Consider the following 13,449-nt stretch of genomic DNA (forward strand, 5'->3'; position numbering starts at 1 on the left):
CATATAAAAGAACCCTTGCTGCATTAGGATTATAAATGTAGCGGGTTTCCTCTGATGAATACATGTCAGAATTACCAAATGTTTGACATCCAATAGCCGATGATTAGTTAATCAATGTGCTCCAGTGGTGTCGTTAAACAAATCAAACTACTTCTTCTTCACATGGTTGTGAGGAAAATATCTCTCGTGTTTGATATATATGGCCATGCCTAGCAAACATTTCACTGTGTGCGGGCTACATGTTGAATTATCAGCTGCATGAGCAGAATTTACCACACGAAAACTGCATCATTGTCTATAATTCGCGTCATATGACGACAGGCAAATACAATAGATGATGACGAAAAAAAAGAGGCACCAGTGAATTTTTTTAATTCTTGCCTCCCCCTAGGAATTTACCAAATGAAAATTGTGTCATAGTGACAGTCGTAAGCAAACTAACTCAACACTTAGCTCATCGTGTGTGGTAAAATTGCTATGAGCTATCAGCTGAGCTAAAAAGTCTCAAGTAACTTTTTGCTCAGCTACCAGGCCACATACACCGAGTCTCACCCACTTCACGGGTGCGATCATGGGTGTGTCTACCGAGTGTACAACTCCACACTGGAGATGATTACCCGGCATGCACTGCAGGTTCCGTGTACCCCAGGTTCGGGTGATACCAAGATAGCTCAACTGACAGCAAGCGTGGAGCATGAACCTGTCAAGTAGTCCCATACCAAAATGGAAATACTGTGGCTTCACCATTCATCTCATCATCATCCATGTTTGTAATATCAAAAAAAATAAAAAAATGTCTTTGTCTTCGTGTTAAATGTTTGTGGCAATTTTAAAAAACACAAAAAACAACAACAAAACAAAACAAAAAAACAACTTTTTGCTCAGCTAAAAGCCATTGTCTGTGGTAGGCTTAAATCTATACAGTTATACGCATGTAAGACGTAAACAGGCTTTGTAAATTTGGCCCACTGAGTCTAGACTCAAGACTCTAACAGTAATAGAGAGTCTGGGACTTTAGCGTCATGACAACGTGTGCATATATGACATCAATAAGGATTCGCGAGTCTAGACTAAAATGTTTTACAAGCCCTGTTGAAAAAAGAATCAAATTAAAAACACAGAACTTGATAAACTTAAACAAATTCCAGCCCTCAAAATAAGTGACCAATAAACGTTTTGTGAACTGTACAGGTTATAAGATACATTGTTTAGATATGAAGTGAAATGAAAGGAATGTTGCTTACTTACACCCCAGCACATTATTAAATCAGCACCTACATGTAGATATCAGACACGTACATACATGTACATGGGATAATTAACACTTGATCCTAAATATAAGAGATGAAATCTTCTACATCTATGACCGGCCTCGGTGGTATCGTGGTTAAGCCATCGGACTACAGGCTGGTAGGTACTGGGTTCTCAGCCCAGTAGCTACCGGCTCCCACCCAGAGCAGATTTTAACGACTCTATGGGTAGGTGTAAGACCACTACACCCTCTTCTCTCTCACTAACCTTCTGTCCTGGACAGACAACTGAGGTGTGTGCCCAGGACAGTGTGCTTGAACCGTAATTGAATTTAAGCATTAAAATAGCTTGAAATGAAATACATCTATGTTGTTCCAAAAAAAGTGCGCTCTCTCTCTCTCTCTCTCTCTCTCTCTCTCTCTCTCTCTCTCTCTCTCTCTCTCTCTCTCTCTCTCTCTCTCTCTCTCTCTCTCTCTCTCTCTCTCTCTCTCTCTCTCGATGCGCAGTCGGTTTGGGATAAATCCCTGTTGGGCTATTTCTTGTCAGTGCACCACGACTGGTGTATCAAGACTGTAGTATGTGCTATCCTGTCTGTGGGATGGTGCATATAAAAGATCCCTTGCTACTAATGGAAAATGTAGCGGGTTTCCTCTCTATGACTGTGTCAAAATTTATCATGTTTGACATCTAATAGCCGTTGATTAATAAATGAATGTGCTCTATTGGAGTCGTTAAACAAAGCAAACTTTAAGTTAACTCTCTTTCTGTTGAAATAATCATGTCAGACACCAAGTTTATAATGTGCTGAGATGTTAAAGACTGCTTTCGCATTTCATTCCCTTTCCTCAATTTAACCCAATGTTTGTCATGAGGTGATACATGCAACTTGCACCTTACTGTCGAGGGCTGGAAACTGAAAACAAACACTAAACAAAGTCACCTCGAATCCACCAATGAGCAATAAACCTTCTATGTTGTAAAACAACAACCGTGATCCAATCAGATTCAGTCCACACTCTTTAGCTTCCATTCTGCTTGACAGAAATTCAGTCAGTAGTAGTTATTCATTATTATTAAAGTCCTGGGTCCAATTTCACAAAACATCATCGTAACTTGCAGGGTTTCTGCTACAGGGTAAAACGGGTATGGCGCCATACCCAAATATTTTGGCAGATTATTATTAATAAAATTTTAACAAAATTAATTACTCTTTATTATTATTGCATTACTTTCTTAACGCTAACCCTTTTCTTTTCTTTCTGGGGGAGCCCCCCCCCCCCCCCCCCCCCCCCCCCCCCCCCCAATACCTCCTGTTGACTGTGGTTTCATTCAATTCCATAGTGCCATACCCAAATATTTCTTTCTGGCAGAAACACTGGTAAGCCTAGTTTTGCACATACACGTAAATCTACGACTAAACGACAATTCTTATTACTATTATAGTACAACAAATATTGTCAGAAATACATGTTTAATTTTTTTCTTTTTTTTCTTAAAGGTAGTACTAAACCAAATAACTTCCGGGCTGGGTCAAAGTTCGAGGTGCACCCAACTTTTGACAGAGAAGTGAACACCACAAGTCTTGTGATTGGTGATAAATGTGAGTGTGTTGGTAGTAAAACAAATAGTTTCATCTGGGCAAAACATTTATGCAATTTTGTTTCATCTAGTAACAGTGTGTCAAGTAGCCTTGTGCTTGAAACATATATGGGGTACCTGTGAAAAAATGTACTCAAATTTTGTGCAGAACTAGGGTAGTCATAGATGCTACCCGTTATCTCAGAAATGAGCAGCTTGACCCCCAATTTTTTTCAGATTCATCATAAGGATGAGGGGTGGTAGTATTTATATCTGTGGGGTTTATGTCGATTGATACGTTGCAGGTAGGAGGTTTAGCCACATATGTTACTGTTGTCGTCTATGGGATTTGATTTGGTAGTATACATGTACATCCTATAGCCTGTCTGAGAAGAATAAGAATGTAAAATCTCACTTTTTGGTGCCAAGAAATGATCCGCCTTTTCCAGCCCAGCCCTGGGTCTCCGTCCATCCCATCGGGGCAACCTGAAAACACAACAGATATACACACTGAGAACACTTGTCAGAGTAAGCAACTTAAAGGCATACAGTCACGGATTTAAGGACCTTATTTCTCTAAAAATGGATAATAACTAAAAATTAAATTAATTGTTGGAACCCAAATCTAGCTATTGCATCACCTTAACTGAACCATGATGGAGTGAAATCCATGTCAACCTTATCGGCAATTTTAGTTTTTGAATTATGGTCCATTGCCATAATTCAATTATTTTTACAAAATATCATTAATAAATGGAGTATGGTGGTTATGAAGATGGTTGAATAAAGTACATTTAGGGACAAATCAAATTATTTTTGTTCAGGTAATATTGCTAGACCATTAAATAGGTCAGTGGTCTGTGACAATATGCCTTTAAGCAAATATTTGGGCTTTTGCTGGAGGGTAGCAAGGGTAAAATTACGAACACTAAGGCACCCCCACCCCCCCCCCCACCCCCCCCCCCCCCCCCCCCCCCCCAAAAGTTGGTCTCTGGCCAGACTGAAGTTCTAGAATTGATGCAGCTTTTTTTTTTTTTTTTTTAAAGCATGGACTGCACAAAAAAGGTTAGTATATTTGATACCAAAATAAGGGGCATATTTAAATAGAAATCAGAATGCACATCCTAATAAAAGTAAAGTTTGTTTTATTTAACGACGCCGCTAGAGCACATTGATTTTTTATCTTATCATCGGCTATTGGACGTCAAACATATGGTCATTCTGACACTGTTTTTTTAGAGGAAACCCGCTGTCGCCACATAGGCTACTCTTTTTACGACAGGCAGCAAGGGATCTTTTATTTGCGCTTCCCACAGGCAGGATAGCACAAATCATGGCCTTTGTTGTACCAGTTATGGATCACTGGTCGGTGCAAGTGGTTTACACCTACCCATTGAGCCTTGCGGAGCACTTCACTCAGGGTTTGGAGTCGGTATCTCGATTAAAAATCCCATGCCTCGACTGGGATCCGAACCCAGTACCTACCAGCCTGTAGACCGATGGCCTGCCACGACGCACACATCCTAATAAATGCATGATGGCATTTTGGCTTCAAATGCAATTTTATGTCATAGTAAGAAAAGCCCGACAAAAATCGACGTCATACCGTAGGAAATTATTAAACAAATGTTGATATGTGAGGGTCAAAATTGATGTGTGCGCACAGGCAGATTAGTAGGCTTATACATGAATAAAATTCAAAATTTGTTGTATATCGGCAAACTTGATATATTTCCCCAATATTTTGCTTATACTCTCTTCATACATGACAAATTTACTGCCACTTAAAGTGTCTTTACATATACCAAAACTTTCTGTCCGTACTATATAAAAGATACATCACTCGCCATTTTAGTGTGATTTTCTTACTTCTCAAATATCTATTATTTACGAAGTAATAAACTACTTGCTAAAACCCTGTATAGCAGAAGACGCAAAATAGATCATGTTGCATACATGTACTTATACATTTTTCGTTCACTTTATTTTTTTTTGCAATCAAATTAAATTAACGGACACAATTAAGACAAAGGTTGCTTGACCATTTTTTCAATATCAGAATACAACCATTAGAGTTACACATGTACCTTTCCCTTGATGAGACCGTCAAAACTGTCATGGATACCGAGCACTCTGTATCCCTGTGTGAGTCCGAGTCTGACAAACGCCCGGACTGCCGCGTTCATCCCACAAGCCGGGGCGCCGATGTTCATCACAGCCAGGTTACGAGAAGACTATAGAAAAACAACAACATGATGTAAATTATTAACATCACAGTAGAACCACATGGAATCAAGGCAAAACAAGAACCGACAAAAACTATAATAAATAAAACTTAATTGCCATGATTAGTTCTGGTTATCAAGGCCAATATAATGATTAAAGCACATATAACATTTTGTACACTGTACACTTACCAATCCAAAGAACTGTTACTGAACAAAGATCTGTGACAATCAAATAAATAACAGGAAGCAATGCCAGACCAAGCAGCTGAGGAACAGAGAGACACTTAATTACCTTCAGCCCCCAAAAGTAAACGAAAAATTCCTTATTTAAACTATATTATTTTATTACAATTCAGTTTGTTTTGGGGGGTTTGTTTTTTGTGTGGGGGGGGGGGGTCATTGTTTTAATCTTATTCCACCCATAGTTGTTTGCAGACTCCCTGTAAGAACAAATCTGGGAAGGATATATAGGCTTGTTTTTAGTATTAGTACATTGCATGCCCATGTCCGCGTAGGTATGAAATAAGTGACATGCAAATTATTTCCATACGGGAGAGAGATGTTGATTTTTTATTTAATGACAGTCATTTAACACATTCTTGTATTAGTGGTAAACTTAAGTAAAATATGACAGTTTTTCTAGAGTGTTGGAGAAGACATCTGCTACTAACGCATATTATACATTCTTATTATCAGTTAGCAGCACAGGATGTTTTATATACACCCACACTCACCGCACAGTAAAAGTAAACTAAAGTGTGTTTTGTTTAACAACACCACCAGAGCACATTAATTACCGTAATTAATCACTGCATGGCAGTATTGGTGATTTGTGGCAGACTGATTAGAATGGAAGACAACACAATCAATCAATCAACTGAGTGGACTATATATCCTATAACTGTATAACGCCATCACTTGTGGGCATTCTAAAGTTACATTTTGTTTTCTTTAACGACACCACTAGAGCACATTAATTACCGTAATTAATCACTGCATGGCAGTATTAGTGATTTGTGGCAGACTGATTAGAATGGAAGACAACACAATCAGTCAACTGAGTGGACTATATATCCTATAACTGTATAACGCCATCACTTGTGGGCATTCTAAAGTTACAGTTTGTTTTGTTTAACAACACCACTAGAGCACATTGATTAATAATCATTGGCGATTGGATGTCAAACATTTGGTAATTATGATTCGTAGTCATTAGAGGAAACCCGCTACATTTTTCTATTAGCAGCAAGGGATCTTTTATATGCACTTTCCCACAGTAAGGAAAGCACATACCAGTTTTTGACCTGTTGTGGTGATCTGGTTGGAACGAGAAAATTGAATGTATCCACCATATATATATATATGGCAGGTGTTATTGTAAAACAATTTTAGTGTCATTAGCCTGTGTGTATTTATGAACAGCTGGCAGGTGTTATTGTAAAACAATTTTAGTGTCATTAGCCTGTGTGTATTTATGAACAGCTGGCAGGTGTTATTGTAAAACAATTTTAGTGTCATTAGCCTGTGTGTATTTATGAACAGCTGGCAGGTGTTATTGTAAAACAATTTTAGAGTCATTAGCCTGTGTGTATTTATGAACAGCTGGCAGGTGTCATTGTAAAACAATTTTAGAGTCATTAGCCTGTGTGTATTTATGAACAGCTGGCAGGTGTTATTGTAAAACAATTTTAGTGTCATTAGCCTGTGTGTATTTATGAACAGCTGGCAGGTGTTATTGTAAAACAATTTTAGTGTCATTAGCCTGTGTGTATTTATGAACAGCTGGCAGGTGTTACTGTAAAACAATTTTAGTGTCATTAGCCTGTGTGTATTTATGAACAGCCAGCTGGCAGGTGTTATTGTAAAACAATTTTAGTGTCATTAGCCTGTGTGTATTTATGAACAGCTGGCAGGTGTCATTGTAAAACAATTTTAGAGTCATTAGCCTGTGTGTATTTATGAACAGCTGGCAGGTGTCATTGTAAAACAATTTTAGTGTCATTAGCCTGTGTGTATTTATGAACAGCTGGCAGGTGTCATTGTAAAACAATTTTAGAGTCATTAGCCTGTGTGTATTTATGAACAGCTGGCAGGTGTCATTGTAAAACAATTTTAGAGTCATTAGCCTGTGTGTATTTATGAACAGCTGGCAGGTGTTATTGTAAAACAATTTTAGTGTCATTAGCCTGTGTGTATTTATGAACAGGCGTTTCTGTTTTAATTACTACAGCCACAGTACACAAACCAACAATAAATTCAACGACACAGATGGTTTCCAGTTTGTTTCACTGATTGCTTGTAAATGCATACAGTATTACATTTAGAGTATGATTGAAGTTGGTGTATGAATTAATAATGTACAATTAACTAGTCTTCTGGGAACATCTGCGGACAAGTAATTACTACTGTGTTGGTGTGTTAAGAAGGAGAGAATTTAGCATGATTCCAAGATTCTGTAAATCCCAGATTTGGGGACAGAAACATACACGTAAGCATCAGATGGAATTTTTAAATATCTACATTATACAGGACTTGTAGAATTTTTATAAAATCCACTAGCTATGGGATCAGGGATTTTAAAAATGTACAAGTCACAATTAAAAATTCACTAGACCTATACTTTACTTTTAAGTTAATACAATTTTACTAAATAATAGTAAAACTCTTGGTAAGTCACCTAAAGAAATATAGCTTAAAAACACTGACATTGGGGGTAGGGGTGGGAGGGGGCAGGATATTCATATTTATAAAATAACTTAACTGCAACATTCGAGCAAAACATTTCACTAGCCATCAGGCATGGCAATAGTACATGTAGTTATATACTAGTCTAAATTCAAATATCACAAGCCATGGGTGTGAGGCTACCATAATCTATAAGCCCTACATACGTCATATTACAATCTCCACAGAATCCTAAAAAATACATATATATATCAAAATTCAATACCCAAAAAAGGTTGGCTGAACAAAAGAGGTTTATATTAGTAGTTGCTGAATAATTACTGCTTCACTGATCTATTCTACTAGTGTAATTACTGACTGAGACGTTCCAGCCAGTGCTCCACAACTGGTGTAACAAAGGCTGTGGTATGTACTATCCTGTCTGTGGAATGGCGCATAAAAAAGATCCCTTGCTGCTAATCGAAAAGTGTAGCCCATGGAGTGGTGACAGCGGGTTTCTTCTCTCAATACCTGTATGGTCCTCAACCATAATATCTGATGCCATATAACCATAAATAAAATGTGTTCAGTGTGTCGTTAAATAAAACATTTCCTTCCTTCCTTTACTGACTGAGAAACCAACTATGGGTGCTGTAGTTGATTTTACTGTTGTGTCATGTACTGTATCATATCCAGATGTACTTGTACTGTATCATGTATATGCATCAAGGCCGATCATGCTTCTATTCTAGATCATATTACAAACGATGCATCACCATGCAAAATCAGCAAGGCACAGCCAACATTCCTTTGTTAATGCAGCACATAATGCAGTTAACCACACTGATTTCAAACAGCTATGTTTATAGACAGCTTTCATATGTACAGTATAGACAGGGCTATGGCAATATGGGGACAGAACTATGCATGGTTTTATCATTTACATGTGTGCTCCAATATGCAGCAAATAAGAAAACACTGAGTAATCATGAAATTATCTTAACATCAGTGATATAAATAAACAGTAAACTGGAATTGCAATACTGTAATATATGTACATACTTTTTTGTATACATTGTATTTTATCTATTTAAAAATTAAAATGGATTAATAGAATGATAAATTATTTCAGTTTATAAAACCTAACCATACATGAGTATATTCCCATTTTGCTTTATACAAATCATTGCATAAGTACATGAATGCTATAGTAACTATATATAATACCGGTAAGACATACTTACAGTAAACGTATGGTAAAATATTCTTAAGAACATGGTAAATATGTTTTTAATTATTTACATACATTCAACATACTGTAGGTGTGAGTTAACTATAAAATTTGTTAATTATATACTGAATGTGTAAAAAAAAGTTAAAAAAGCCATACAAATTTTATTATAGAAATATGTTTGGATTAATGATTCCATGCATAAATTTAAATCCAATTATTAATTGAAAAACCATCACACACATTCTATATACATGTACATGTATATACATGTATATAAAAGTTGCAAGAAAAAGAATTAAGTTATACAGTAATAATTAATAAGAAATTGTGAGTAATACACACAAAAGAAAAATATACAACAAAGCTATACGGTATGTAAGGCCCATAAAAGTATTTTAACGATTATAAATAATACTTTTATTAATAAATATTAGAGGAAGACAGTTCTCTGAAAACACTATATGGTAGTTCTACATGTATAGTTGAAATGTAATGTTTTGTGCTTACAATATTCACTTCTTTCAGCTGTAGGTAAAATGTTTGATGATATAGGGTTTTTGTAAAGTATATAATTGACTCTTTTTTTTTAAAATAGTCGATTTCTGCAATTTTTTAAAGTTTAATGGAGGCGAAATATTTTGTTCATCCTGTAATATGCAATGCACAAACAAAATAACTACATATATTTCACATTTTTGTGTACATCTTATTTCTGTAAATGTTGTGTGTTGTGTGTTTGAAGGTTTTCAACAACAAAAAACAATAATAATATTTATAAAAAGAAGTTTTGCCAAGTTGTAGTCAATATCAGGAGATAAAATTATGTACGTTTTCATTTCAAGGTAGACAACTCCAATCTGCATACATGAAGAAAATCAGAGGGGAGATAAGCGAGCAGTTACACTCACAAGCCGCAGCACAGCACAGGCACTGTATATAGTGAAATGTTCTTGAGACAGAGCGCTCACGAACAATCTGACTGGAACCATCATCTTCTACCATATCACATTCATATTATGTTAGATGCTAAAAACCAGGGGCACAATTCGCAAAGCTCTCTTAGGCTCTGCTAGACAACAAAGCATTCTCTTTGCAAGTATTTTAGCAATGCACTGCGAGATCGCAAAGTTGCCAGAGTTTAGTGAATTAGGTCCCAGTCTAGAAAGCACCGCATTCGCTCATTCTCCTAAACAAGCCCCAGGTGTCACAACTTGTCCATTAGCCCAACACGAATTATGGTGCCTCCAATATGTACATGTAGTTATGGCCTACAAAAGTGCAAAACTGTCATTGTTAAGTACATGTATACATAGACGTAGGACAAACCAAAAACTCAGTACAACAAAGCAAATTCTTTAAAAATTGTCCAAAAGAACATGAGTAGTTTAAAAGAAAGGAAAGGAATGTATGTTTATTGAAACCTGAACACATTTTAAAGCTGCAGTCTCTTTTTTAACATCTTAGATTTTTTTTTTGATTTTTTTTTTAACTGGACTAGTTTTAATAGTGTTGTTGCTGGCATCATCAAATACTTCATATACTCACAAGTCCCTTCAGCACTTCTAACACAAAGCAGCTAAAACAGTGTTTTATTTCTAATCAGTTTGGACTCATATATTTTAATGAACAAAGATATAGGTTGAAACACTTAGGTTGCCCATGCCTGTTGACTGATCCCAAACCTGTATATGTGATGGTAATAAATATTGTTTAAACCAAGATGCAATAGGCAACTTAAGAACTTTTTCTTTTTTTAACCTTTCTTTGCACATGTTACAAATGCATGTAATCTCTGACACAATCTATTTTGGCACCCCAGAGATATTGTTTATTTCACTAACAGAGCATTTGATTATCACCTTAATTGTAAATAAACATCTGACAGAAAGCAGGGACTGTCATGTTGTATGGAGTACTTGTGTACATAATAGTTAATGTTATATTCTAAATACTTCATTTAAAAATAGACTGCAACTTTAAAACTATCGCTATTTGGTGTCTAACAAAGGTTTACTTTGGTCTAGATCATGAGTTAAAGATTTTTGTTTAACAACACCACTAGAGCACACTGATTTATTAATCATCAGCTGGAATGAGAAATAGCCCAACATCTGAGCCACAGACACGTTTGAAAAGTTTAACTCAATTCTCAGAGCAGCTAGGTTCTGACGTGAGGACATTTTGAAATCATTTATCATCAAGTTAATTTTGTTTTAGTTCTAAATCATAAAATTATGACTTTGTAGGCATAGGCTAATTTGAATAGTATTTAGATTACTTTACCGAAACTGTGAAACAAATGCACAGCAATCTTGAAAGATAACCTGAATATAATCTCTCTCAATAATTGCTAAACATTCTGTAAGTACTAATTACCACCATGATGGTTTTGGGAAGTTCCTTGGATGAGTTAACAAAGCTTTCATTAATTGTGCAACTCTCGAAATTTGTGATATTTGTGCACAGTGTTTAAAATTTAGCATCCCAGAACACCCCAGTACATTCATTAATGACACCCCAGCACATAGCTTAATGACACCCCAGCACATAGCTTAATAGCATATCACTTATAAATGACACCCCAGTACACTGTTTAATAACACGCCAGAACTTACATTGTAATAATATGGAATCCCAGTACTGTTTAATGAGAACACCAGCAGACAGTTTAAAAACATTCTTGCATTTATTGATGACACTCCAACTTTGTTTAATGACACCCCAGCACATAGTTTAATAACATTTCACTTATTAATGACACCCCAGTACTGTTTAATGAGAAAAGTGACTTGGTTTTGTTTAATGACTACACTAGAACACATTGGTAGCATCCCACAGACAAGATAGCACATACCACAGCCTTTGATATATACCAGTCATGGTGTTCTGGCTGGAACTAGAAATAGCCCAATGGGCCCACAGATGGAGATTGATTCTAGGCAGACCACGCATCAATCAAATGCTTTACCACTAGGATACATATTGACCCCGTTTAATAATACCCCAACACTATATTTGACGATACCCTAGTACACAGTTTAATACCATCCCAGCACTTATTAATGACACCCCAGCACACATTTTAAGCACACCCCAGCACACAATGTAATGACACACCAGTTTAATGACACTCCAACAGAGATGTTAATTTTACATGTGGTAACTGCAACACTTAGTCAAAGTCAGGGTTAATTTATGTCATAATCAGACACCAGATGAGTTTAAGCATGCCTGTCATGGCCACAGGTTCTGACCTGGGTCAGTCCATGTGCCTCCTGATAACTGGTCTAGAGAACGAAAGAAAGAAATATAATATATTACTCACTTTAATCCTCAGAGGCTACTTCATGGCTTAATTTAGTTAGCTTACTTTTTGCTGCTGCTGTTGTTGTTGTTTTGTGTATGGATGTGTGTATGCATGTGCGTGTGTGTATGCATGTGTGTGTGCACGCGTGTGTGTGTGTGTGTGTGTGTACACACATACAAATGTGTATGCATACATATTTGTTTTGGTGTGGGATATTTTGTATTTCGTTTGTGTGTGTGTGTGTATATGTACATGTACATACATGTATATTTCATACTTCATAGCTTTTTTTGGTTCTGTTTTTTGTGAATTTTTGTTGTTAATAAAATTTTACTAAATTTTTAACAAATAAGTAAAAATATAATTTGTTTACATTTAACAAGACTAGTTTATTCCTATTTACAACGTCATGTTTACCAATAGTTTATCAACTGTTACTAACAACTGTCTAATGCCAAACCGAGAAGTAAAATTAAATTAAAACTTGTCACTATATTATGAAATCTTTATAATGTACTGGGCAGGTATTTATAAAGATTCTTAGAATTTTTAAAGAAGATTCTCAAAAAATTCTTAACATGTTAAAAATACTCTGAGTATAAAAATATTCTTAAAATTATTTTTAAAATTCATCTGATACAAACTTTTAGTTTAGTCTTAAGTATAACACTAAGAATATTCTCAGATGGAATTCCCTTCATTGTTAGGGGATATTCCCGTTTATATTTAATATCACGTGGCAAAACAGGCAGACGAACTATCAAATGCCAACGAGTAGAGCTGCAACATGACGGAAGCAAGCAAACCGAACTGGACTGAAGATGAAACATTGAGTCTTGTTCATTTGGTGGACAAGAGAAAATATTCATCTGCGTTGCCCTCCAATCCCTATTATGGCAGCCATTTTGTCCGAGATAAGAATTCTTAACCCAACTAAGTCCTTCATATGACTCCTAACTTTTTCTCAATTCTAAGAGCAATCTGAGAGTAATTCTTACATTTAAGAGAAATTCTCAGGGATTCTAATAATTATTTTTAAATTCTTACATTTAAGAGTAATTCTGAGAATTATCTTATATTTAAGAATTCTTAAGCATTTAAGAATCTTTATAAATACCGGCCCTGAACTACCAAAAATACCTTAAATCAAAAAAGTAAAAATCTAAGGAAATGTGAAGATGACAACA

General features: G+C 35.9%; 1 protein-coding gene across 1 annotated transcript in view; it reads right to left on the reverse strand.

Moving 5' to 3' along the window:
* Positions 1-13,449, reverse strand: part of LOC121377122 (ATP-dependent 6-phosphofructokinase-like) — a 55,212-nt gene that overhangs the window by 19,482 nt on the left and 22,281 nt on the right. Inside the window, exons 11-13 of the mRNA XM_041505010.1 lie at positions 4,917-5,063; positions 3,245-3,315; positions 2,192-2,282 (exon numbers count right to left, since the gene is read on the reverse strand). Of these exons, the coding sequence (XP_041360944.1) occupies positions 2,192-2,282; positions 3,245-3,315; positions 4,917-5,063 (309 nt within the window). The remainder of the gene's footprint in view (positions 1-2,191; positions 2,283-3,244; positions 3,316-4,916; positions 5,064-13,449) is intronic.

This window comes from Gigantopelta aegis, chromosome 7 (assembly GCF_016097555.1).
Source record: "Gigantopelta aegis isolate Gae_Host chromosome 7, Gae_host_genome, whole genome shotgun sequence".
Taxonomy (NCBI): Eukaryota; Metazoa; Mollusca; class Gastropoda; order Neomphalida; family Peltospiridae; genus Gigantopelta; species Gigantopelta aegis.